Raw genomic sequence first — 26,150 nt, forward strand, 5'->3', positions numbered from 1 at the left:
ACACGGACACGTGGTGGACACGTTAATTAAATATTATTTTTAATATATATATATATATATATATTTATTAAAAAAATTATTTTATAAATTTGAAAGTATTTAGAATTTTAGATGTATATATATGTCAAAGTGTGCATTAAAATGATGAAAACATAACTTGTTAGAATGGCTAAAGACTTGATAAGTACCTTGGATAACCAAGATTCGATTCTCACCATAAGCACTTTCACTTTTATTATGAGTTGGTGCGTATCCGCGTGTCCGTCGGACACTCGCGTATCTGGGCGGTGTCCAAATCGGACACGCGTGTCCGGCGTGTCCGTGTGCTTGTCCGTGTCGGACACGCGATACGCCACTGCAACCTAGGCCAAAACTCAATCAGAAAAAACGAAAGAAAAGAAAAGAAAATAAAAAATAAAAGGTGGATAAAGAAAAGACTTGGCATAAAAGAAATGGAAATAAATCCAAGTATATTTGCTCCCAAAGGCTTCTTCACCTTGTGGCTTCATAATTAAAAGTTCAAATTCCTAATTTTGCTGGAAGTTCAGGTCCAACTAAAATCTGGTCATAGAAAGAAGCAGGATTAACTTTGTTTCACACTGTTTAAACAAGCACGACAATGAACAATTTGATGTATTCAACAAATGCCACAAGTGGATGTCAATCATTGCTTCACCATCAAGGTCTAAATCTAATTGTGAACTGCTGATCTTCTATTGTTTTGTCGAAAATTTAAGAAGGCACTAATTCATTTTCATTTAGGAATAACTAGAGTAATCAATTCAACATCAACTTAAAATAAAAGATTGATGCCTCAATTTAGGGTACATTATATTCTATAAAGTTTGATGATGCAAATGTTTAACCAAGGTTCTAAAAAGCGCTAGGCGGTATGCAGGCGGACAACCACCTCCTAGCGCTTAGACGGTTAGGCGGCCTCTTAAGCGGCGCTTAGGCGGTTTTGAATTATTAAATATTTATTTATTTTTATACATATATTTAAACTATTTTAATGATTAAAAATATATAAAGATGTTTAATATTAATTTTAAAAATACTTAAAATAGTCTAAATTCACATAATTTAAGTAGAAAGTCTATAAAAATATTTGAAGAAAAGATAAATAATGAAACAAATGCAATAATACTAAATCTCAATTTATTTTTCTCCAAATTATTTCCTAACTCATTCAGTATCGGACTCAAACTTAATATTCATATTTTTTCCTCTTCTTTTGTTGATGAGATTCAGTTTTCAGAAAATAGACAAAGAGTGAGAGCTGCGGCCTTTTTAGTTTTTTTTAATGTCAAATGATGGTTGACCGCCTAGGACTAAATAGAGCAAATTAGACTGCCTAGGACTGAATAAGGCCGCCTAAGACCGCTTAGAACCGCCTAGAACCGCCAAGGACCGCATAGACGGCCGCCTAGGACCGCCTAGGAGGTCGCCTAATTCACAAAACGTCACAGATGGCCGCCGAAGTAAAAAGCGTGGTGGTGGGTGACCTCCTAGCGCCTAGGCGGCCACCTAGACCCTTTTTTAGAATATTGTGTTTAACTGGTTAAACTTGAACCATTGTATGTGACTCACTTCTCTTCCGGGAAAGACATAATTAAGCTTTCAGTGGAGATGTTGAGCAAATGAACAAACTTTTGACTAGAAAGTAGAAACATGAGCAATCCCCATAAGTCCCTCTCTAACCCACTAAACACTTTTCCAAGTCTTAGTTCGTTTTCAGTTTTTCTTAATTCCACTGTGAATGGGAATATTGTGAAACAAAGAAAAGTAAAATGGCAATGTCACCATCAATTTCAATAGCCTTTGGTGCTCTTCCATACGCTTAAGCACAATTTTGATATCTGACTGACTGACGCTTTCCCATTATCTAATTCTCTTTCCGTTCCTTCACTAACCCAATTCTTATTTCTTATACATAGCCATACCTATTTATGGATTCTACTCTTTTCCAATTAGTCTCTCTCTCTGTTCTTATGCCTCTGAACTATCTGGGTTTCTGTTTCTGCATAAAAAGACAAGCCCAGATCATCATAGTGCCCTCATTTGGCTTCTTGCTGTTGAAGAACCAATTCAAGTTCAGGTCAGCTTTCCAATTCCAAGTAGCCTCAATTTATTTGTGAATTGTTACCAGTTTTATTTCAGTTACAATCAGTTACTAACTTCCCAGCTGTCTCCTAAGTTAAATTTCACTTCCTAGATTTGATTATTAATATTAATTCAGTTCTGTTAGGTCATGAGTTGCTGAATTTCAAGTTTTCATGGTTCAGAACGGTATAGAGGTTTAAGGTACAAGAAGATACGTGTATAACGGAGTAGACCATTGGAATTGTATGCTGCAATGGTTTGTAGTTGCTTTGGTGTGCTCAATTGTTGCAAGAAAGACAAGAATTTGGAACCTTCCAGCCAAAGCCAAGGTAAGAGGATGAGTATGAATTGGTCATAGTAATCTTTCATTTTTACGAGGAGAACTTATTGTACTGAAAAGCAGTGAAATTTACATCTTGTTCTTCCTTGGTGAAGTTTTGTTAGGTTTGTTGCTATCATGTATTGGACTTCAAATCAAACTAATTCTGGCAAAGTGAATGCAAAAGGATTTCAAATTTTTGATAAATTTTCGATATGCACCTTTAGACATTTTGTTCTTTGTAGTAAATAGATAGACGGTTATATAAGCCTGTAAAGCTTCTCATTGCTATAAGAACACGTATGTAATTTGTAGATGTTTATGTTCAAGTTTCACTTTTGTTTCCGTAGGGAATTGAAATTCTTTTACCGTCAATTCAACTGTTGAACGGAATTATAATTGAAAGGAGTAAGGAAGGTTGATTTTTGTGTGTGTGGTTTTCTAGGCTAGGTTTTGTTGTCTATTACGTATGCAGGAACTTTGTGTATGGTTGCGTGCTGGATCTGAATTGGAAAAGCTGATCTAACCAGAGTTTCTGTCTGTATGTATGAAATGCATGGTACTTTAGGGATTCCCACCAACAATGTAAGGCTCTTTTCATATAATTCATTGAGGTCAGCAACTAGGAATTTTCATCCTTCAAACAAGATAGGTGGAGGAGGCTATGGAGTTGTCTATAAGGTAAGATCTACTTGTTAAATTTGCATCAATTCCTACTGCAATTCCCTATTTTCTGGAGAGGAAGCTTTCAAATTCTCATAGAGATTAGAAGCACCTTTAAGTAGCTCAATAAGACGCTATAACAATTCACCTCCTGGACCTCAAAATTTCTTTATTGCAGCATTAATGCATACACTATTTGAGTGTCTTAATATCACGTTCCCAGTCTACATGCTTTAACCCAGAGATAAAAGTTGTAAATGGACTTTAAATTAGTTAATGAAATTGAGATGAGAGAGTTGCAAACTTCTTACAAAGTTCTTATACTGCTGTCATGTGTGTTGCAGGGAATTTTAAGAGACAACACACAGGTTGCGATCAAGTGTCTTTCTTCAGACTCTAAACAAGGAGCCAATGAATTTTTGACAGAGATCAACACGATATCAAGAATACAACACCCAAACCTTGTTGAGCTTGTTGGCTGCTGCGTGGAGGACAATAACCGAATATTGGTTTATGAATATCTGGAGAACAACAGTCTTGCAAGTTCTTTGCTTGGTAATTACTATAATATTAAAGTTGTATGTTGGCTCAGATTTCATATGGTAGGAATTGAGATGCCTTTGAACTCTGCGTTGGTTCTGCTCTTTTCTAGCTGCACATCAAGATCTTATCCTGTTCAACACGTCATGTCTCTGGAAGATGGATTCATGATATGATTTTCCTTTGCTAGTACTTGTGCTAAGGTTCAGTAACTATATTGATAGGTTCAAGAAGTCGTGTTTCACTAGATTGGCCCCAGAGAGTAGTGATTTGCTTGGGTACAGCTACTGGTCTTGCATTTCTTCATGATGAAGCCGAACAGCATATTGTGCACAGAGACATCAAGGCTAGCAATATACTTCTCGATACAAATTTTTGTCCTAAAATTGGAGATTTTGGGCTGGCGAAACTTTTTCCTGATAATGTCACTCATTTGAGTACTAGAGTGGCAGGAACTGTGTAAGCTGCATTTCTAGTTGTCACATTTCATTCAACTCCATCTTCGACTATTTAGCTGATAGACTTGTCAATGGGGTTTTTCTCTAATTCAAATCATAGATTCCAGTAATAACTCGAACTCATGGTCTGTGCCTGCAGTGGATATCTAGCCCCAGAATATGCACTTTTTGGACAGCTTACAAAGAAAGCAGATGTGTACAGCTTTGGGGTTCTTTTGCTTGAAATAATCAGTGGCAGAAGTAGTAGTAAGGCAGCCTTTGGTGACCAATATCTGCTTTTGCTAGAATGGGTAAACACTCCAATTAATTATATATAAACTGTTGATGCAATACTTGCAGGAGTTCTTATTTCGGGTTTCTGACAATTTTAAAAATACTTCTGCAGACATGGAAACTAAGAGAAGAACAAAGGCTTATAGAAATTGTTGATCCAGAATTGACAGCCTATCCAGAGGCTGAGGTTATGCGCTTCATTAAGGTTGCACTCTTTTGTACTCAAGAAGCGTCGCAACAAAGACCGGGCATGAAGCAAGTAGTCAAAATGCTTTCCAAAGAGGTACAGCTGAATGAGAAGCTACTAGTAGAGCCAAGGCCAAGGCGGTATGCACCTCAACATGGACGTGGTGCTAGTTGGGATGGAGAATCCTCTTCTCACTCAGATAAACAAAGGAAAACAGCCACAAATGCTGATGTAACTTCCATGCCCTCGTATATAAATGAATCTCAAACCCAAATGTTTCCCAGATGATCATTGTTTGGCTGTCCATAGTGTGTAGAGTGTTGGAAGCTTGCAAAACTCTGCAGGTTCTTGCATCTTTGTTTCCTTTGCTGAGTAGGAAGTGAGTCAAAGATGTCTGTATGCAACTGTTATAGATTTATTTATCTGAATTGGAGAGAGTCGTCATTGATCAACCTATTCTAATTTTGACCGATTGCTTACTTGTGAAAGAAATATTCTCCATGTTCCCTCCCTAAATGGTCTACATTTCCATTTAAGGTAATGTTTTTTAACCAAGAACTTGAATGTTCGATTTGACAATATGAAAACATAATTACCACATATGAATGATCGGTAAATGAGCGTATTTACTCTACAATAACAGTCAACATCAATCTATTATGACTAACAAAAAAAACAGTGAAATTCACTGAATGCAAAACTAAAAGGTGAGAATCGTGAGATGCAATGTCATCATGTTCCTGGTGCACCAAATTTATTAGATTTGACCGTCATTATGCATGCATGATGATTACATGCATGTTGTGTGTGAGAAAACACATATTTAGGCCCTGGGTTTGAAGTGGAAAAGTCCCGGTGGAAAACTAAAAAAATGAAAAAACTCAATTTTAAATAAAATTGTGGTTATTGCCCAGTATCATTTGGTCTAGTGACATTAATCTCTAATTGTAAGTGAGAGGTTATGAGTTCGACTCATAATAGACTCGTTGTAGTATATTAGTTGTTGTATTTGATTAAAAAAATTGTGGTCATTAAAATTAAAATTAATAAATAAGTAGAAAAACATCATTATGACATAAATATAAGTGTTATACTTTTTTCAAAACTCAATACTAAATTGGGCCTTAATACTGTGCTGTTCTTGGCCACTTTGCCAATCCAAAAGCCGAATGAAGCCCATATCTATTACCTGTGTGTAGGGACAGTCTACTCCCAAGTCCAGCTGAAACAGTCCAGACAATCCAACGGTCAACAAGCGAACCTCAACAAATTAAGGCCTATCCATAAGACACGCGTCAATCTTTTTGCCCATCTACCCGCGAAGGGCACGATACGCAATAGCGACAGATCCCGTATGAAAGGGGTATTCCGTAATTCCGCAAATAACTGACCCCGTTGGGGCTATAAATACAACGCACACTCGCTGTTTGAAACCATAGGGATTTAGATTTTAGAGAGGGAGAGCAAAATTTAGAGAGAGAAAGAGCGACGAGGTCTTTGGAGAGAGAGAGAGAGAGAGAGAGAGAGAGAGAGAGAGAGGAACAGAGATAATAGTGAGGCAAAAAACTGGAAAATTACTCCAAGCCCCCTGATCTTTTCAACATTTAACGAATTTACCATCCTCTATTGGCGCTTTAGGTCTCGGAAATTTTGATCTGAATGAGCAGTTTAGGGTTTAGGTCCGTGGTCTATCACGGCGAGCTTTGCTTGGGTGAGCTGGAGGCTATTCCGGTGACGGAGGTCAAATTTCAGTTCCCGAATAACGAGATTCGAATCCACCACATATCGCAGCAAAGTGAACGCTGTCCACCTCTCTCAGTTCTTCAAACCATTTCCTCATTTTCGGTCCGATGCAAGCTCGAATCGGCCGTCCCTGTTGAACAGCCTCATTTGATCAACCTCCACGCCTCCTGTTTCTACGAGCTCAAGGTCCACTCGCTTCATCTGTTTTCGGTTTTACGTTTCGGAGTTTTTGGTTAGGAAATGTGTTTAGAAAGATTCGAAATGTGTGGATTTACATCAATTGGCCGAAAACTTTAGTTAGTGAGGTAGTAACTTCGCTATTTGAATACTGTAGAGGAATGTGATCTAGATTTTATTGTAATTTCGACCTTAAAATGTGTTTAGAAAGTTCTGAAATGTGTGGATTACATTAATTGGCCGTAATGTTTAGTTAATGAGGTAGTTAAGTTCGCTTATCGAGTATTGTAGAGGAATGTGATTTAGGTTTTGTTGTAAATGTCTTTAGCCTTGTTGGTGATGAAGTAGTGTAATAACGGAGTGACTTGGTTTTGTTGTGCAGACAGCGGTAGTGGTGATTGGGAATGAGGAGATTCACTTGGTGGCAATGCCGAGTAAGCATAAAAAGTTTCCGTGCTTTTGGTGCTATTCGGTTCCGTTAGGTCTGTATAGTGCTTCGCTTGGAATGCTGAACCCGAGGTGTCTGTCGATTGTATTTGATCTCGATGAGACGCTAATTGTTGCCAACACAATGAAGTCTTTTGACGATAGGATTGAGGCTTTACGAGGCTGGATTGCACGAGAGACTGAAATGTCGCGGATAGCTGGAATGTCTAGTGAAATGAAACGCTATAGTGACGATAGGTGGCTGTTGAAGCAGTATATAGATAATAATTTTGTGGTGGATAACGGGCAGCTTTATAAGGTTCAAATGGAGGAGGTCCCTCCTCTGTCAGGTAACCATGAGAGAATCCTTCGGCCAATTGTTAGAGTGCCAGACAAGAACATTGTGCTCACTCGCATTAATCCTGAGGTTTGGACGACTACTAACTATGTTCAATTATTTCTTGTTCTGTTGTGTGGCTCTTTGCATTATTTAACTGTAGAAGTTTCAATTAAAGAATTGTTTGTAGTAAATATTAGGGAACACTTACAAATACTGATGTAGAGATGAATTGGGTGCATGTTAGGGCTTGTCAAGAATTGTGTGCATAGCTGAGGTGACTGCCTAGACTTAAATAGCTGCACTTCTTAAGCATTTGTTTTTTTTTTGCTTGTTGGTATTATACTGGCACCCAGACAACATTTTCTGTAAAAATGAAAAGTAAATGAAGAAGGGGAGATAGTGATAAGCAGTCTGTCCGATCAGGGTAGCTGCATTTTTCTTTTTAGATTCATACTAGTGTGTAAGTCATTACAGTATAGTTCATTTTTTCCACTACAGGTTCGTGATACAAGTGTGCTGGTGAGGTTACGGCCTGCATGGGAAGATCTGAGAAGTTATCTAACAGCAAAAGGACGCAAGCGGTTTGAAGTTCATGTCTGTACCATGGCTGAAAGGGACTATGCCTTAGAAATGTGGAGGCTTCTGGACCCAGAAGAACAATTAATAAGTTCAGAGCAACTTCTTGACCGTGTTGTTTGTGTTAAATCAGGTAAGCAAGCCATCACTTTTAGTAATATTGTAATTGGTCTTGATAGACCCTTATTTTCTCTAGAGTTCTAAATTGAGTTATTAAGTTACTAATATAACCACATAGTCAGAATAGATTATCGACTTTATGGAGTAGCTAGTTGAATATATTGCACATCTTGATTAGCTGTTTCAAAGTATTGGTTTGTGGGGTGGCTATTTACTCTTTGTTTATGTTTTAAATTTTGGTCTTTAACTTATCAGGTTCACGAAAATCTCTACTCAATGTCTTCCAACATGGAACATGCCATCCAAAGATGGCCATGGTTATTGATGATCGTTCAAAGGTTTGGGAAGATAAGGATCAACCCCGAGTTCATGTAGTTCCAGCTTTTACTCCTTACTATGCTCCTCAAGCAGAGGTACTAAATGTTATAATTTTTCTTCTTGTATAACTTTACTTTTGTATTGGCAAAATATTATTTATAGAAATCCATTATAGTTTTAACTTGATTTCTTTGGCAGACAGCAAATGCCGTTCCTGTCCTCTGTGTAGCAAGAAATGTTGCATGCAATGTTAGAGGCTGCTTCTTCAAGTAAGATTAACATTACATTGCAATGTTCATTTCTAATAAATGTGAGTTTCAAAGAATTTGCTTCTAACTCATTTTGTAATCTCGAATTCCACTTGTTTACAGAGAGTTTGATGAGATTTTCTTGCGAAGAATTTCTGAAGTTTTTTATGAAGATGTGGTGGTAAATTTACCTCGTTCTCCTGATGTCAGCAATTACTTGATATCAGAGGTATGTGAGTTGACGTGTATGATCTTCATTAATTGCTTGAAAGTTGGCATGGCTGTATGATTTATGATATCATCTAAACATTTTCCATGTCAGGATGCTGGTTTTGTACCAAATGGAATTGCTCCCTTTAGTGAAGGAATGCATGGTGGTGAAGTTGAAAGGAGATTGAGCCAAGCTGCAAGTTTTCTTACCTTGCTTCCAAGACTTTAAGATTACAATACTCAAAATCTCCCACTATATGTTTCAGAAAATGGGTGTCAGAAAATATTCATGTTTGGAAAATAGTGCCTTTCAATTGAAGAATTGTTTTCAATTTTTTTTATTATGGAATATTGTGTTCATGTTGTTGCATTTTGTGCTGTATTAGTCATGAGGATTTGTGTGCATATTTTGAACAATTTAATGCTTCTCAGGAAGATAAAGGGGTTAACTTATTGGCTCAGAGACCTGACAACTTCCAGAAATTTGTAGCAACTGTTCCTAATGTTCCTGGTGCAACTTCTTTGAGACCGGTCATACCTACTCAGAGTATTTGATTCCTTTAATGCTAATTTATAAAATCTTTGTTACACATATTGCAATGTACCGTATTTCATACACTATTAATTTCTTTTTGTTATGCCTCAGAACCTAGTTTGCCTGTACCTCTTCCAAGACGAGACAGCTTTTCTGATCGTGAGACTAATACGAAGAGAGGACTTCTTGGTACAATTCCTTGCCTAGATTCAAGGAATCAAAGCTCTGGTGAACCCCCACAATCATCTAGAGCACCGGCACAAACTGCAGCATCCACATTACATGCACAAGGAGGGTGGTTGGTGGATGATGAAAAGAGAAGAGGAAATTCAAGTTTTCGATCTCCCGGTTCTGGTCAAGAGTCTGGTGTCTTAAAACCCGAGAAGATGGTTAACCAGAACCCTTTTAATCTTAATAAACAGTCTACTCCCACTGGTTTACCCTTACAGATGACTGGGGCAAGGAGGGAAGAGGTTTGATCTGAAATTCTAGAAAACTCTATTACGAATATTGGTTTTGACGATCTTAACTGTGGTGTAGGATTAAGTAATCTTAACCCTGTCAATACGTACTCTACTTGCAGGTTAGCTCTGGACATGATTTCCAAAAGCAAAATCTTCCTATTCCAAGTCTGCTATCAGGTACGTGATTTGTTTCACTTGGTAAAGAAGCTCATATTATTGAGCAAGTTGAATGATGCACATTATAATGTAATGCACGTCCTTCATTGAAATAATGTACATGTATATTATGGTGCGCACTAATATGCTAGCAATTCATAGCCTCTTGTTCCAGGAATATGTTATTTCCTATTATGCTTTTATATATGCTCAAGCCATCTGCGGCAGTTAATTAAATGGAGAAAATAACATAGATTTGTTAAAATGTGTGCGTACAGAAACCACAGTGTAGTTTTTTCTTCTAATTTGGAAGTATGATTAGTTTTTTTTATTATCGTCTACGCAGCAAGAAATTTTTTATGGGGGATACCAAAACATAAAATAGTGTTTGGTCTTTTCCATCAGTTTCAGAAAGATCATGAATTAAGTATGTTGGATAACTTTTTGTATAATTAATAATATTTTACATTCATTTTCATAGAAAAATAAAATCAGGATTTATCGTAAGGTGTCTTTCTGTCGTACTATCATTTATCTTTGACTGTACTTATATATTTGTATCTGGTTTTTTTTTTTGCAGAGGCTGGCGTGTCTCAGAATCAGGCATCCTCTTTTAGAAAAGAATCTGGAAAAGTGAATGCGCTGCCGTCCCCTTTATCTATCAGTGTACTGCAGGAAATCGGAAGGAGATGCTGCTCAAAGGTACAAATAAGTTGAAATATCTGAAGCTTACCATCACCACCCAAATCTAGTGTTGTCATCTTTGTAATGTATTTATTCTCAAATGGAGTTCATTGTGACACAGGTTGAGTTTAAAGCTGTTATAAGCACCGGTAATGATTTGCAGTTTTCCTTTGAGGTCAGTGGAAGTCCCAATCTATATTCAATTGTATTTCAGCAGTGTTTACTGATATTAACAAAGCTCGAAATAGTTTAATGAGCACCCACATAAGCCTAGAAAGATTGAAGTTTTTCTTTATTTTTACCTTGGATTGAATTTAAAAAGTGGGAAATAACTTGAAGTTTATTTCCTTAAATTGTTTATTACATTTATTTAATGCTACTTGGTAATGAAAAGTTAATGTTGTTTCTTTTATTATTGGATTCTTATCTTTTGTTCTTTGTTTTTTCCTTTAAAAAGGTTCTTTTCACTGGGGAGAAGATAGGTTTTGGAACAGGAAGGACAAGAAAGGATGCTCAACAACAGGCTGCTGCGAATGCACTTCACAGCTTGGCTGGTAAAATTAATTTTTAAGCCATATTGTCCTGTTCTGCTCACATTTGTCTCAGATCCCTTTTTTCCTATGTGTTTTTTTTTTCTGCGTGTGCCAGTTTCACTTATACCAGCTAAATGTTAAATATGAATTTGCAGAAAAATATGTCTCATATATTGCACCACGTTCTGGAGCAGTGGACAAAGATTTTGATAAACTCTCTCTTGGAAATGAAAATGGATTTGTTTTCGACATAGTTGCACCAGGATCAGCTGAGGTGCTAACGGAAGATGGAGTGCCAAAAGAAAGTACTTCTGAGGTGGGGACTTGATGATGCTTTCATTACTTGATTATTTAAAAAGTTCAGAAACATAGGTGATGCTTGGATAAAGGGTATGTGGGCAAGACATTTCCAGAACAGGGGTAATGGTTTTATAAGGAAAACTACTACCACTTTGAATATTGCATCGTACGAAGATGTGATGGCTAAACACTGAAAGGGGAGTGGCTTCATGGCTCCACTTATTCTTGTTTGAAAGGTACGGGATTGGTCGTCTGTCCCTCATTTCTACCCATTATCCAAGTATTCCCATGTTCTTGGTTTAGTTATATTCTCTTTATATTGATAGTCCTTTAGTTATGGACTTATGGTCAATAAACATAGTAGGGTTATTTCCTTATTGCATGAAGATCTTAAAAAATTTCACAGAATCCCAGTTTCTCCCGTAAATTATATGCTGGATTTAACATGCGCAATCCCCATTTTCTTCCCATGAGAGAAGTTTTTGCACTTTGGCGACTCCCTTTCTGGACAAATAGAAAGCATTGAAACCTCATCTAGTACATGCCATGTAAAAAATTTACCGGATCTAAATGATTTGATGCTAAATGCACAGGCTTCTGAAGGTGAGCCTGAGAACTCTTCTATTGTGACAAGTCAGCAACTTCAAAAGCGTGCCACTTCCCCAAGGTATGTCTGGCAATTTATGTAATTGAGCCTTCTGTCTTCCGGAATAACTTTCCGAATCTGCAGCTGTATTATTGACCAATAGTAAAATATGATGATTAGAAAAGATTTGTGGCACATGTTTCAAAAATGAGATTCATGGCCATTCTTTCAAATTCTTAATTTAGAAACTCTGTTTGCAGGCTGCAACCTGTTTCAAATAAACGATCCAAGGAAGAACTGGTGGGCGGTCATCGAAACCTATCATATTCTCGGCTGAGGAAGGGCCCTAGAGACAAACCTCGGGACTGAAGTCATCACATTGAAATCCTGGTAGTGCATCCTCCATCTCTTGTAGAAATGAAGTGATGATCCTCCATGGCCTGCTGGAACTGTCGTGCTCTTGCTCCCTGTTTTACAATGAACAGTGGCTGAGAAGGGGAGGAGAGAAATGGAGTGATTTTGACGCATACAAGTTGGCATCTCAGACTACTCGAAGCACCCTTTTCACTAGGCATAGTTGTCATATATTGCAAAGTGAAGAAGCATTTGTAATATTGTCATTGGAGAGGTCGGTTATGATTTTGTTTTTTCATTTGCCCCCATCTTTTCCTGCTCCTTAAGTTGAATGTGGGGGAATGGGAATCGTCATCTCTTCTTGTTCATGCCATTTTAAGCTCTTAGCTATAAATGTGATGATGCTGTACCTCCCTTCAGAGCACTATGTAGTATGTACGGTGGGCTCATTTGCCTCATTACATGTTTTAGTTACCTGAAGACTTTCCGGATAATTTTCCGATAATTTCACAAGTGTACAAACGTGTTACAGCTATGCTGAATCAATCATATAGGCAATTCTTTCTAGTTTCCATGGATTGGTTAGAATAATGTCCAAACTCTTTTCTTCGGAAACCAGCCTAGACTTCCACTAGATAAAGACTGAACATTTAACATTTTGCAGGATGAACTAGATCAATATTCTTTGAAGATGTCAAGATTGCTTTCTGGGCTAGAAATAGAATTACCAAGTGTTAACTATGGGAGTGAATAGCCTGATTTGAGGTCAGTGATAAAGGCATCGCTGGTGCCACTGTTACCGTCACCCGACTTCAATCAACTGAGATGTTAATCAAGCCCATCATCATATCATAACATTTCAAGATTATGAAAACGTGGTGATATGAAACTTAAATGATTAACGGGCTTGAGAGGTTATTATCTTTTTAGCATAGCCTTGTATGTTCTTCTGTGAGTCGCTGAGCCAGTAACATGATTCATAGCTTTCATACCGTGAGTCTTCCCAAGTTACAGTGCCTATAGTTTCGAGTTGGAAGTTGTGGCGAAGTTGTGGCGAAGTTGTGGCTATCAATATCCAACAGGCCAATATATATATATCAAGCTGCACTGTCTGAATAGTTTGGACTATAAATCCAACAACAGCTGGGACACTGATTTTCATAGGGTGGACTCGACTGCAGGAAGAAAAGCACCCAATGGCGTACGCTATGCGGACCTTAATAATCAATATCAACCTCAGTCATTGGTATGAGCAAATGATTCTTCCAGGTAGTTCTTTATCTGTGTTCCACTTAGCAATTTAGCATAATGAATTGGTGCAGTAAAATATGTTACGCAGCTTTCAAAATCACTCGAAACTCCTTTCTTTCCGGTTACATGTTACTTTCAAGTACATCCTGAAGAATCCAAAGAGTCAGCAAATCTATGTACAATTTTCTATCAATCTTTCTATCATTCTATGTGCTAGGGGCCCAAGGATGGATTGACATATAGAGCTGTATGCATCCGGTGATATAGAGAGTTTAAGTTAAACTTCAAGCCACAGTTGAAGTATTATACTGCAAGCAGAAAATCCAGCGAGTCGCATCAGATGCTGACAATATCATAAAGAAGCAACAAAACCCTAAGATCTTAATACAATCAGAATTCTGGATGAACATGGCAAATTCCTACATTTATAAATCCTCATACCAGATTTCAATCTGTGTTCATGACAGAAATAAATATAAAATACTCTGCTTTGAGAAACAGTCAGATTTCCTGGTATATACATGAAAAACCTGAGCACTGTTACAAAACAAGGCACAAAGTCAGTATGTACATACTAATGATATTACAGATTCTTCAACTCTGATGACCACCACGAAACTTCAACAACATATTAGGAGTCGCACGTTCAAAGGGATTCCAGAGCTCTATACTAAGGTAATCTGAAATTAATAAGCTTCTGCAGTAAGTTACGACCCCATTGTCTGTCATTGTGCCAGACATCATTGATTTGCTCTGAGGCCGACTGGTCTGTAGTTTCAGCAGATTGAGCCTTTTGCTCAAGTTCATCATCAAAACTCACTTCACTATTGGTGAAAATGACAGTTGTTTCTTTTTGAGGTGAGCCGTTGGGTATGTCACGCTGGGACTGATTTTCACTTGCAGCTGGTTGAGACTTTTGCTTGATTTCTTCGCCAAGATTCTCCACATTACCATTGCACATGTCGATTGTTTCTGCTTGAGGTGGTTCAATGTATGGCTCTTGCTTCTCTTCTAACTGATTTAATTGGAAAGTACATGTAAAGCATCAGAAACAACACATCAGCAATAGTACTAACAAAGATGGAAGCATATCTACATCAGTTTCTGGTATTGAAGAAAAGTGGACTGCCACAGAAGTGATAAAAAAATTCATCATAATAACGATTCTAACATCCATCAGTATCATACATCACTAACAAAACAACTCACAATATACAGTAGTCAAGTGAAAATGCGCGGTTTTACGTCCCATATTACATGGTTTTAGGAATATGATTCCTGTGTATGAAAACTTTGGCTAGATGGAGATCCACAAAGTTGCAGTAGAAGATAAAATGAAAATTTTTGATAGATCACTCAACATCACTATCTTGACCAGGAGAAATTTCTCTTAGCTTTTCTATTGCTTTAACTGTTGTAGAATGCAACTTTTCTTACAAGAATATATTGTTAAAATTAAATCTTTTTTGCCAGCTGGTGGTAAGAACAATACAAGATCCTTTCATATATAAGCATCCTCTTTTCCATATCTATGACAATTTAAATGACTGTTAATATTGATGAAAACTTTTGCCTTGCCATACATAACATGACCTCTCTTCATAGGAACATATATCCAAAGACAATACAAGCTGTAACCCAAAACTATTTAGTATAGATCTCCTAGCCCTGGCAACTCGCGGTTTTTGGAAATGAAATGCACTGTTATTTCAGGCCGAGGCAGATGCAGTAGAAGAAAAAGATAAAGACAAAAAGAACTTCACTCTCATCAAGCAGTTACCTCTGGCACATTCAGATCCGTTGCTTCATATGATCCAAAAAAACCATCAAAGGTCAATGGGTTCTCAATTTCCTCATTCTTTGCTTCTTCAGTGGGAACACTTGGTCCACGAGTCAAGCCAGGTACCAGAACAGGTCCTTCTTCCTCATAGTTCATTAGGCTTCCCTCAATGTTTGAGCTTGCCAGGTTCCTTGGTTTTGCTGATCTGCCATTATTTCCATAAATGTTCTGTGCCACCATCATCTCATTTGGGATGGCAGCAGAATCCTCACTTGGGGCATCAGTTCTTGCGACCATTTGTTCTTCGTGTGGTTCCATCATTTGCTTTGGCCATTTTGGTGTTACATTCTCAGCAAGAACAGTTTTGTGCTTCACTTGTGAGACAGACGATTTATCAGTAACGATTTGTTCCTCGTCTGGTTCCACTAACGGTACCTGTGCTGGATCAGTGTAACTATCAACATTCGCCGACTCCATATTAAACACTGGCTCCTCTTCTGGAAATGTCAAGTTGTCAGCCTCTGGAATCAATGTATCCGAGTTGATATGAGAATCCTCAATCTGGTTATAAACTTGTGCTTCCTCTGTTATCTTCTGAAGTTCAGCATCTCCCCAATCTTCAAAGACAGTGATTGTGTTTTCAGTTTCCCAGGTTTGAAAAACTCGATCTGGGCCAGGTTGCCACAAGATATTCCCTTCGCTTCCTGTTAGTATGAACTTGAACTGGACTGATTTCCCGACTGGTATTTCCTAATTAAGCAAACACAAAGACATTAGACCCAAATTTGTTTTCACTCTTTACAAAGCAAAAAAAGAAGAAGAAAATTTCACTTAGTTGGATTTATACTCACCTGCTCAACAGACCACACATTTCCATCAGACCAGTCCATCGGTATTGCTCTCTCAGGATCCCATGAACCCAACAGAGGATCATCCCCTACTATGAGGAACTGCTGACCAAAGGAGCACTCTTTCTGCAACTGAAACTTGACATGCATAGTTTTTCTTGGATCTGCAAAACACAGAAATGCCACTGAGAACTAGCTAACAAATACAGACATACAGACATTTTTATTCCATGATTAGAAAAACCGACTTACATTTGTCCTGAATTTGAGCATCTGGAGTCTCCAATTCTGCCTGCAGATACAACACTAAAACGATCAGACTGATAAGATCTGACCCTTTTTGTTTCTCTTCATTATTATGTCATACAGTTCTTCCACAACAAGATTTTAAGCATCTCACTAAAGAAAAGCTAAGCATAGCAAGATTCCAAAACTTCTCCTCAAAAGCAAAATGTGATCATAACAAAAGAAAATTAATAGATCATATTCTAAACATTAACAGAGATAATGACATACGAATCTGTCTGTCAAACGCCAAGAAATGAAATTGACCTGGGTTCTGGATGAAAGGCAAACAAGAGGCTTGATGGGCTTCCTCGGTTGTAGAAACGCCACCAAATTCAAGAACCGAAAATCCCCAATTTTCCTGTGAGGCCTGAAAAAGCAAGAAGCATAGCTAACCCTGTTCACCAAGCCAGCCTCTCTGTGCCTGTAAATTTCCAAGACCAACCTCGAACTCGGACTCGCCAACGTTTTCATAACTTGCTTTCTCAACTCAACCCAACTCAACCCAACTCAACTGAGAACACCTATGCTTTCAGAGGGTTCTGCTGTTTTGGCTTATACAGGGAAGGTTGTCTCTTTCACTTGTGTTTGTTCTCAAGTGATCCACTTCTGGTGGGTGTGGCTATTCTATTTTTGTGCAGTAGTGAGAAGGAGGAGGCCCAAGCTCCCAGTTATATATATTGAAGTGGGGCCTAATGAGACTCCACGTGGCAAAGTGGACAGGTGGCAACCTGGGAGTGGGGTTTGAATCAGGCTATTTTACTCCAACGTGAGAATCTCAAGTTCTCAACAACCCGAGGACGATTTGCAGACATGAGTGAACGGGAGTATTAATGGGAAGTGTGGCCTTTAGCGTCATACTCCGTGATCATTGCTGTGAATCACAGCCGTTTGTTTCTGTGTCAACGGTGGAGGCACTCAAAGTGGCATATGCTACGGTGGTGGTGTCTGGAAGAGGAATTTTGAGAGGGACGGTCGTGACGCGTGGCACATTTGAGTAATGTGCGACACTTCAACAATGGGATAGGGTAAATGTTTTTGGCGTTTTGTTGAGGAAATGTTTTGAATAATAAGTTTAAGATTGTTAAATTGTGATTGTTGTCCGACATGCTATATACCACGATCACTTATTGCTAACAAATACTCTGTGAGACCTCTAATTCAACTAACGACTTCTTTTTCATTCACCGAAAATAAAATTAGATTTTTTTTTTGTTGTAACACCTTTTTCCATGTTAGATTGAACGAGACACTATCTTAATAATATTTTTCTTCATTTATGTTTTCCAGTCAAATTCACAACTACAAAGTCTCATATTTGATTTTGGTCCGTGATGGTGTCACGTGATTTGGCTGACCATAGTTATTGCTCTGTTTAGTCTGTTATTTAGCAAGGGATATCAACCCTAGAAGTTTTTTTTAATAGGGAAAACTGCCACTAATTTATTGAAATCAAACTAATGAAATGAGGAACAAAATAACCTGACCTCATATGTCTGATAAACTCCAACAAAGAGGATAAACAAAAGCTCAATCCGGCATGTGTACACCCACCCATGCAAAACCATATATATATAAAACTCCTAGCAAATAAAAAACTCTCAGCCAAGAAACCCTTAATTAAATCACGAGATGAAGCTGGTAGCATTGACAGACAGTTGTGAGATACCAAGAATATAGAAAATAGACATATCGTGATGCTTCTTGTAAGGATGAAAAGAATGCAGAACAGACTCTCTGAACAATTCCAAAAGATAATCTTGTTCCCTAGAAGTTGAAATTGTGATCGCTGATGGGCTGAAATCATATCTAGGTTGGTTTCAGGGTGGATGTTTTGTCCAAGGAATCCATACGCACACCACTCCCAATTGAACTACGTTTTACTCGTATCTACTTTAGGAAAATGGAGATGTCTACCTTACTTTGTGTGCGATCCTCTAATAGGTTCGTCGTACGTAGCTCATCATCACTCGACTCAAATGAATTAGAGATCTCCAGCTTCGAAGAAAATTCAAGCAAAGCTGCTTGTATATAACTATATATAGATATTCTTTGTACAATTGATTTCTGCAAAAAGATCATAAAACCGTGACTCTTTCAAAGCTACTTTCTTCTAGTTGCCTTATTAAATTCTTAACTTTTACCAATACTACTGATACATATAGCCACCGGTATTGTAATTCAGTTACGAACTACTTTCGGCTTTACATGTATTCATATAATTCCACTTTCAACCATTAGCAGCAATGCGTTCCTTCATCATACCCCAACATCTTAACTACAATGAAGACTCTGCTGCCTTTCTTCCTTTTCTTGATCACAGCAGTTCACAGCAGTTCACAGCCAGCAGTGCACCAGAGACCAGCAACTAACATTGCTCAATTTCAAGAGCCGCCTTCTGTTTAATTCTTCTCTTTCCTCCAAGCTTGTAGCATGGGATTCTAGAACCGACTGTTGTTCTTGGCCTGGTGTAGCTTGCAGTACTAATGGCAGTGTTATTGGTCTTGACGTCAGTCATGAGTATATCTCAGGTGGAATTGACAACTCTAGCAGTTTGTTTGATCTTCAGCATCTTCAAAGCCTCAGTTTGGCGTTTAACAACTTGGCTGGCTCTCAAATTCCAGCTGCAACTGGAAAGCTCACAAGTTTGAGGTACTTAGACTTATCCACTGCTGGTTATGGAGGGAAAATTCCCATTGAGATATCGGTCTTGGCAAAGTTGGTTATCCTTGATTTTTCCTATAATCAAGGACTTGAAATCCAGAGTTTGAGCTCGCTGGTTCAGAATCTCACACAACTTAGAGAGTTATATCTTGACAATGTGAATATAGTGTCACAAGGGAGTGACTGGTCCCTCGCCATATCATCATTACTGCCAAACCTGAAGGTGTTGAGCTTATCCAACTGTCAGCTTTCAGGCCCTATTGACAAGTCCCTGGCTAAGCTCTCATCTCTAGCTGTGCTGCGATTGGATTTGAACACGATAGCGTCTCCCATTCCTGGATTCATTGCCAACTTTACAAACTTGACTACCTTGAGTCTCAGAAGCTGTCGCTTGCAGGGAACATTTCCAAAAGAGATCATTCAGGTACCTTCTTTACAAACTATTGACCTTTCCTATAACTATGATCTTGGTGGTTCCTTGCCTGAGTTTTCGAAGAATGCATCTCTTCAGTCCTTGAATCTATTGGCGACAAACTTTTCAGGAGTCATACCTGACTCCATTAGGAACCTCAATATGTTGTCAACAATAAATCTTTTAGGATGTAAATTTACAGGATCAATTCCAAGGTCAATGGGAAACCTTACAAAATTGGTTCATATAGACTTGTCTGGGAATCAGTTTAGCGGTTCAATTCCATGCTTCAGTAGAGCAAAAAATCTAGCCGAAATAAAACTGAATGCAAATGATCTAAATGGTCATATTAGCTGCACTCAGTGGCAAAACCTTACTAGCCTAGTGACTATCAACCTGAGTGATAATATGCTCCAAGGGAGTCTACCAACTTCTTTGTTTTGTCTTCCCTTGCTCAAGAGCTTAGATCTTGGTCACAATCAATTCTCAGGCCAATTCCCTCAAATTTGCAATGCCTCTTACTTGTTGGAAAATGTTGACTTAAGTGACAACAATCTAGAAGGACCAATACCAATGTCTATATTTAATCTTCGAGGACTCAAGGGACTTCTTCTAAACTCAAACAGTCTCAATGGCCCATTTCCTCTTGATCGTCTTCACCAGCTCATAAATCTTCAGATTCTTTATCTTTCAGAGAATAGCTTGGTGCTTACTTATGATGCTGCCAATTCCTCATATTCCTCATTTCCTCAGCTTTTTCAATTGAAGCTGGCTTCAGGAAAGTTGACAGCATTCCCTGATTTATTGAGAAATCAAGCTGGCTTGGCATTTCTTGACCTTTCAAATAACTTGATACATGGCATGATACCTAACTGGATTTGGAAGCTTAATCTTCACCAGCTGAACCTTTCCTGTAACTCTCTACAAATTATAGAATGTCCTTTACTCAATGTGACATCTCCATGGTTGCTGGACCTTAGTTACAACAGGCTTCAAGGGCAGATCCCAAAATTCTATTCTTATTATCTGGATTACTCCAACAATAACTTCAGCTCTGGCATACCAACTGGTGCAAATTTCTCTAGGCAGACCTCATATTTATCTGTTGCAAACAACAATCTCAGCGGGATCATTCCTGGATCAATTTGCAATTCAGCATCTCTTGAGGTTCTCGATCTATCCAGTAATTCCTTCACCGGCACGCTTCCTCAGTGCTTCACCACAATGAGTAGCCTTCAAGTACTTGATTTGAGTGGAAACAGTGTTACTAATGTTGTATTACCTCAGCAGTGTAACTTGGGACGTCTAGACCCAAGTGAAAATCATTTTGAAGGCCAGCTTCCGAAATCTCTTGTGAACTGCACAAAGTTGGAGATTTTAAACCTCGGATACAATCAGATAACAGATACATTTCCATGTTTTCTGAAGAACATACCCACCTTACGCCTCCTAAGTTTGCGGTCCAATTACTTTTATGGATCCACCAGTTGTTCGAAGACTAATGGTGCCTGGCCAATGCTTCAGATTATAGACCTAGCTGACAATAATTTTGGTGGTGAAGTATCTGGAGAATTCTTATCAACCTGGAAAACTATGATAGCCAACAAAGATAATGCTGCTCCATATCGCTACTACCTTGGAATGCAAGGAGGTATGCACTATCTGATTAGCTACCGAGATGCGGTTACAGTTAGCAGCAAAGGTTTCCAGATGGACCTGGCAAAGATTCTAACTGTTTTCACCTTGATTGATTTCTCATGCAACAAGTTCAATGGATCAATACCTGAGGAAATCGGAGGATTCAAATCACTACGAGTCCTCAATTTGTCTAATAATGCTTTCACAGGTGCAATCCCATCATCATTAAGTAACTTGCAGGTACTTGAGTCCTTAGACCTCTCCCAGAACAAGCTGAGTGGTGAAATTTCACCAGAGTTGGCAAAGCTTACTTTCCTTTCGGTCTTAAATCTCTCTAATAATCAACTTGTGGGCGAAATTCCATCAAGTACTCAGTTTTCGACATTTCCAAAATCTTCATTTGGAGGAAATGAAAATCTATGGGGGCCTCCTTTGACAGAAGACAACTCAGCGGGAACATCACCACCAACAGAAGGAAGTACTCAAGTTTCTGGACATAAGGTTGATTGGGATGTTATCAGTGTTGAAATTGGATTTGCATCTGGCTTTGGAGTTGCCATTGCGTCATTATTCATATGCAAGAGATGGAGGCAGTGGTATTACATGGCTATGTATAACATGCTTGTTAGGGTATTCCCACAGCTTGAACAAAGATTTGGCAATCACAGAAGACATGTTTCCATCCATCAAAGGTACGGGAGGCGTTGAAAGGATTGTGAAAAGCTGTGCAGCTAGTCTGAATATCTATAGCTCATGGTTCACCCTGGTGCTGTGACTAAAAAATAAGAACGTGCTTCTGCAATCAGATGTAAATTTAATTCTGCCATAGTCATCTTTGTAATATTGAAGGAATACTTTCTGGTGATGAGCTGGTTCAAGTATAAAATGTTATGGTTTTGTCTTGCTTTTGCAAGTATTCAAATGATTGGATATAACGACACACTGATTCACTGAAAGTCTTGGTTGAAAGTTTGAAACGCTGTTATGAAAGCTGTATTACTACAATACTACTCACTCTGAAGCTTTAACCCATGAAATGTGCTGAAGGGATGAAGATTTGGAGATAACATCACTTTTAACTCAGATAATAACATTTGAACTACTCATTCTGAACTTCTTTAGACAGATGGATTGGTGTTATTTAAAACTGGGGAAGCACTGTTATATACTTACATTCATACAGATAGAGACCAGCAAAGGGATAGATATGCCGCTGGTAAAATTTCTAACTGTCTTCACCTTGATTGACCTCTCATGCAACAAGTTCAACAGACCAATACCTGAGGAAATAGGCGAATTGAAATCCTTACATGTCCTCGACCTGTCCGATAATGCATTAACAGGTGAAATGCCATCATCAGTATGAAACTTGCAACAATTTTAGTCCTCTCACAGAATTCATTTTCAAACACAACTGTATAAATGAGGTTATATAGAGATAGGTGACAAACTTGGTTACTGGCTGCTGCCGCTTCTTCAATTGAGATAAAGTCTCTGATTGCCTTCATTTTGTTGGCAGTGATATCCATAAGCATCCGCTCTCTTGGTAACAATGCAGAGGATAAAAGTCCAATCTGTATCACCGACACCAAGCATTCCTCCAATCCTTTTATGTTGACTTGGGAGCGATCCTGGTATCTGATTATTGGTCTTTCTTGTATGTCATTGTCGAATATGTTAACATCATCCTTGTCATTTCCTTCAAGGAGCAATGAATGGTCAGCTATGTCCATGACATGATGAAGCGAAGCCATGGCTGCAAATTGGTGAATGCTTAGATCATCTTTGAACATGTCATCAGTAGGTCTTTTTCCTGTGAACAATTCCAGGCTTCCAGCACCAGTATTCCGTAGCTATATATATCTCCCAGAATGGAAACCTGACCTCCCATGCCATACTCTGCCATTCAATGCCATAAATTAAATTATTATCAAACTAAGTTCGCATTTCAGACATTGATGTGGGAAATTTGGTTTTCTAATGAATTTTGGGAATATAAAGAACTGCCATACCCATGGCAAAAAAAAAAAAGTGCCATACCTGGAGGAATGTTGCCTATAACCCTGTAGACATGGCCTCAGTTTTGGAGGAATTATTTGGTTCTTCCAGAGGAACCTTGCTAATCCAAAGTCACCAACATGAGCTACCATATTAGTGGAATTCCACCACAAAGCTTATCATTTCCAAGCACTGAGATACCAGTTGCATTTGAAAAGATTCCTTCTTTAGGCAATTCACCCTCAAAATCCTTGTGAGAAAGATTGAGAAGCTTTAGAGATCTAAATCCACCTACAAATTCAGGAAGCTGACCAGATAAGTTGTTACATGAAATATCCAACTCTTCCAAGCCTCTCAATGTTTCCAGAGACTGAGGAATTTCTCCACTGAATTCATTACCTTCCAAAAGCAGGCGTTCCAAACTAAAACAATTGCATGGGTTTTGGGGATTTCACCTGATAATTAGTTTCCTGATACGTCTAGCTCTGCGAGATTTACCTAATCACCCACTTCAGATGGTAGTGAACCAGTCAGAGAGTTGTTAGACATGGTCAAAGAAATCGCAAGGGATTTGATTGCCACTACCTCCCTAGGTTATGTCCCAGTTAGATTGTTACTAGAAAGGTTAAGTATCAGAAGATTTCGGCAATTACCAAGACTTGGTGGTATACATCCCTCGATTTTATTGTTCTGCATGTAGAGCCTTGTCAATGAAATCAAATTACCTAAGGAGGATGGAATTGGACCTGAAAAAGTATTATGATTCAGATGCGGTACCCTAGGTTCCGGAGCTTCCCAATCTCTTCAGGGACATAGCCAGTCAGAAAGTTTACTTCTAATCCCAAAGCGGTCAAGTTTACAAGATTTCCAAGGCCCATAGGGATCCCCCCATGTATCAAATTGCTACCCAGAATAAGAAATTTCAGTTGGGTAGAAAGGTTAGCCATGGATGCTGGTAATTCTCCTCCAAAGCGATTAAGGCTAACCCCCAAGGACTCAAGACTAGTACAATTAGCCAAGGAATTGAGAAAATTCAGGTCACCAGCTTTCCCACTTCCCAGTCTGTTTATGCCAAAGTTCAGTCTAATTAAGCCACGCAAGTTTCCAAACCTTTCAGGAAGCTTTCCAGTGAAACCATTATCACCAAAGTCAAGAAGCTGAAGTCTAGAAGCATTTGACAAGGATGCAGGAATAGTTCATGTGAATATGTGGAGTCCACCGATAAATGTTTCGAGATGAGGAAGAGTAATGCCCACATTTGGAGTAGCTCTCCATGCAGCTGGTTCACAGCAACACTAAAAGTGTATATGGAAGAAATATTATAGATTGAAGAAGGAACCATACCAGACAGATTGTTATCATCAAGTATGAGTAGTCCCAAGCCCTTTAGACACCCAAGCTCATCCGGTATGCTTCCTTGCAAACTGTTACTGCCAAGAGAGAGTCCATACATAGATGACCAATTTCCTATCCAATATGGAATTCTTCCTGTGAGATTGTTCTTAGCAAGCCATATAACAGTTAAATCAACCAATGAACTTTGTTCCACCGGAATCGGCCCAATAAGGTGATTGAAGAAAACATTGAGCACTCTAAGTTGTGTACAGTGAGATATATTAGGAGGAATCCTCCAAATGAATTATACGATATAATCAGATATTGGAGGTTTACTAGACACCCCATTTCTTGTGGAAGTTCACCATGAAAGCTGTTGTTTCTCAGGTTGATACCAGTAAGATTAGTAAGATTTCCCATAGAAGGTGGTATAGAGCCTACCAGTTGTTGAGCATCCAGGTTCAAAATGATGACCCTTTTGTTGGAATCGTTGCATGTAACGCAAATCCAACTGCAGAAGTTTATGGATTTATTCCATGAGCTCATGATGCCAAGAGGGTCTTCAGTAATTCTCCTCTTGAAGTCCAGTAATGCTAGGTGATCAGATTCATTTCCAAAAGCCAGCAGTGCTGCAGATTCAAGACCACCTGCGTTCATGCCCACAAGAATGACCCCTAGAATCAATTTCCACAAATTCTGGCTGGAATAAGTACATGAATACTTCATCTTTTTTTTTTCCGAAACACAGATTTCTCTAAAGGAGGAAGCAATTAATACTCTGTCAATGTTGAACTAGGGTTACCAAGCAATGGTCCAGGAATTTCAATTTCATTATGGAGATTGGATTCTAGTTGGGAACTGGGGCACATTAAAGGTTAAGGGCCTGCTGCAATGTGAATTCTCTTATGATTGTTGGCAATGTAGGTATAGAGTTGATTTCAACCATTTTCAAATCGACTATGACAGTTCTAAATAGCTGCATACAAGGTTGTTCAATCCAGCTACTTATTGGGTCTAATAAATATCATAATTTGCATAAAAATGAAAGCTTGCAAGCTTCAAATCACACCCTCTACTTATTTTGGCAACTGTTCAATCTTCGAAGCAGTAGCAGAGTAAATAATGAACCCCAATGCAAGAATACCCAAAATAGCAATGCAAAGTCTGAAACTTTACCCAAGCTAAAGGTATGAAATTGCCGACGGCTCTCTCTGTTTCCACTTCTCCGGAATCCAAGCTTCAAGCTTTTTTCTACCAAGAAAATAGAAAGCTTTAAAAATTTAAACTAGTGCTAATACACAACACGGCGCCGTTTTGACTCAGTATGTATACTTTTCTGAACCAAACGCCGCCGTTTTGGTCTTGCTAAAAAGAGTACAAAAAACCCCAATTTTTTGTCGTCTATCCATGGATGGCCTGTACGGCTGTACTTCTTGAGTTCGTGATACCCAGGTACAAATACTCTCTTACTTTTACTGCTTTTTTGCTTCTGAAGATTAAAACCAGCTGTATTCTATTATCAAATGTGACTTCTTTAATTGAAAGAGACTGCGATACATTTTGGTTTCATACACATTGCTGATTTTTACTTTTCGATTACAATATATAGTGCAGAATTCAATCTTA

General features: G+C 38.5%; 5 protein-coding genes across 8 annotated transcripts; 3 read left to right on the forward strand and 2 right to left on the reverse strand.

Moving 5' to 3' along the window:
* Window positions 1-1,762: 1,762 nt before the first annotated feature.
* On the forward strand, window positions 1,763-5,030 carry LOC126798513 (putative serine/threonine-protein kinase). Of its 3 annotated transcripts, none has more exons than XM_050525511.1 (7): window positions 1,763-2,098; window positions 2,240-2,432; window positions 2,991-3,103; window positions 3,430-3,640; window positions 3,850-4,084; window positions 4,223-4,373; window positions 4,469-5,030. In XM_050525511.1, exons 2-7 carry the CDS (start codon window positions 2,357-2,359, stop codon window positions 4,829-4,831), a joined length of 1,149 nt encoding a protein of 382 aa, XP_050381468.1. In that variant the 5' UTR covers window positions 1,763-2,098; window positions 2,240-2,356; the 3' UTR covers window positions 4,832-5,030. The 3 variants fall into 3 exon arrangements, with proteins under 3 accessions (XP_050381468.1, XP_050381467.1, XP_050381469.1); XM_050525510.1 differs by having other exon boundaries at window positions 2,249-2,432; XM_050525512.1 differs by having other exon boundaries at window positions 2,286-2,432.
* Window positions 5,031-5,996: 966 nt separating this feature from the next.
* Window positions 5,997-12,880, forward strand: LOC126798509 (RNA polymerase II C-terminal domain phosphatase-like 2). Of its 2 annotated transcripts, none has more exons than XR_007672532.1 (16): window positions 5,997-6,472; window positions 6,846-7,316; window positions 7,728-7,938; window positions 8,181-8,338; window positions 8,442-8,512; window positions 8,615-8,720; window positions 8,814-8,901; window positions 9,138-9,248; window positions 9,348-9,709; window positions 9,820-9,877; window positions 10,437-10,558; window positions 10,662-10,715; window positions 10,998-11,094; window positions 11,229-11,609; window positions 11,967-12,040; window positions 12,220-12,295. XR_007672532.1 is itself a non-coding variant. In XM_050525506.1 (16 exons), the coding sequence occupies exons 1-16, from the start codon at window positions 6,203-6,205 to the stop codon at window positions 12,326-12,328; spliced, it is 2,523 nt and encodes an 840-aa protein (XP_050381463.1). In that variant the 5' UTR covers window positions 5,997-6,202; the 3' UTR covers window positions 12,329-12,880. The 2 variants fall into 2 exon arrangements, 1 of the variants encoding a protein (XP_050381463.1); XM_050525506.1 differs by having other exon boundaries at window positions 11,229-11,389; window positions 12,220-12,880.
* Window positions 12,881-13,973: 1,093 nt separating this feature from the next.
* Window positions 13,974-17,096, reverse strand: LOC126798613 (uncharacterized). Its single transcript, XM_050525623.1, has 5 exons — window positions 16,745-17,096; window positions 16,445-16,484; window positions 16,196-16,356; window positions 15,345-16,094; window positions 13,974-14,579 (listed from the first exon to the last, which is right to left on the reverse strand). Exons 1-5 carry the CDS (start codon window positions 16,949-16,951, stop codon window positions 14,235-14,237), a joined length of 1,503 nt encoding a protein of 500 aa, XP_050381580.1. The 5' UTR covers window positions 16,952-17,096; the 3' UTR covers window positions 13,974-14,234.
* A 1,664-nt stretch (window positions 17,097-18,760) lies between these two features.
* On the forward strand, window positions 18,761-21,899 carry LOC126800573 (receptor-like protein 19). The gene is given in 5 exon segments (XM_050527954.1): window positions 18,761-18,801; window positions 18,803-19,062; window positions 19,435-20,253; window positions 20,344-20,515; window positions 21,287-21,899. Coding segments are annotated over 5 exon segments (1,905 nt in total).
* Window positions 21,900-22,497: 598 nt separating this feature from the next.
* On the reverse strand, window positions 22,498-25,181 carry LOC126796737 (LRR receptor-like serine/threonine-protein kinase EFR). The gene is made up of 7 exons (XM_050523476.1): window positions 24,861-25,181; window positions 24,446-24,690; window positions 23,967-24,353; window positions 23,696-23,778; window positions 23,391-23,588; window positions 22,643-23,004; window positions 22,498-22,512 (listed from the first exon to the last, which is right to left on the reverse strand). Exons 1-7 carry the CDS (start codon window positions 25,179-25,181, stop codon window positions 22,498-22,500), a joined length of 1,611 nt encoding a protein of 536 aa, XP_050379433.1.
* Window positions 25,182-26,150: the final 969 nt, after the last annotated feature.

Source organism: Argentina anserina, chromosome 6, assembly GCF_933775445.1.
Source record: "Argentina anserina chromosome 6, drPotAnse1.1, whole genome shotgun sequence".
Lineage (NCBI taxonomy): Eukaryota > Viridiplantae > Streptophyta > Magnoliopsida > Rosales > Rosaceae > Argentina > Argentina anserina.

Coding starts and splice junctions, on each gene's coding strand:
- LOC126798509 (XM_050525506.1), top strand. CDS start 6,203: ATGAGCAGTTTAGGGTTTAGGTCCGTGGTCTATCACGGCGAGCTTTGC. Junction 7,317..7,727: donor TCACTCGCATTAATCCTGAG/GTTTGGACGACT, acceptor TTTCCACTACAG/GTTCGTGATACAAGTGTGCT. Junction 8,902..9,137: donor GAGATTGAGCCAAGCTGCAA/GTTTTCTTACCT, acceptor CTTCTCAGGAAG/ATAAAGGGGTTAACTTATTG.
- LOC126796737 (XM_050523476.1), bottom strand. CDS start 25,181: ATGAACGCAGGTGGTCTTGAATCTGCAGCACTGCTGGCTTTTGGAAAT. Junction 24,354..24,445: donor CATGGAGAGCTACTCCAAAT/GTGGGCATTACT, acceptor AAATGCTTCTAG/ACTTCAGCTTCTTGACTTTG. Junction 23,779..23,966: donor GGGAAGCTCCGGAACCTAGG/GTACCGCATCTG, acceptor GACATAACCTAG/GGAGGTAGTGGCAATCAAAT.
- LOC126798613 (XM_050525623.1), bottom strand. CDS start 16,951: ATGAAAACGTTGGCGAGTCCGAGTTCGAGGTTGGTCTTGGAAATTTAC. Junction 16,357..16,444: donor TGCTCAAATTCAGGACAAAT/GTAAGTCGGTTT, acceptor TGTGTTTTGCAG/ATCCAAGAAAAACTATGCAT. Junction 14,580..15,344: donor CGGATCTGAATGTGCCAGAG/GTAACTGCTTGA, acceptor CAATTAAATCAG/TTAGAAGAGAAGCAAGAGCC.
- LOC126798513 (XM_050525511.1), top strand. CDS start 2,357: ATGGTTTGTAGTTGCTTTGGTGTGCTCAATTGTTGCAAGAAAGACAAG. Junction 3,104..3,429: donor GCTATGGAGTTGTCTATAAG/GTAAGATCTACT, acceptor TGTGTGTTGCAG/GGAATTTTAAGAGACAACAC. Junction 4,374..4,468: donor ATCTGCTTTTGCTAGAATGG/GTAAACACTCCA, acceptor ATACTTCTGCAG/ACATGGAAACTAAGAGAAGA.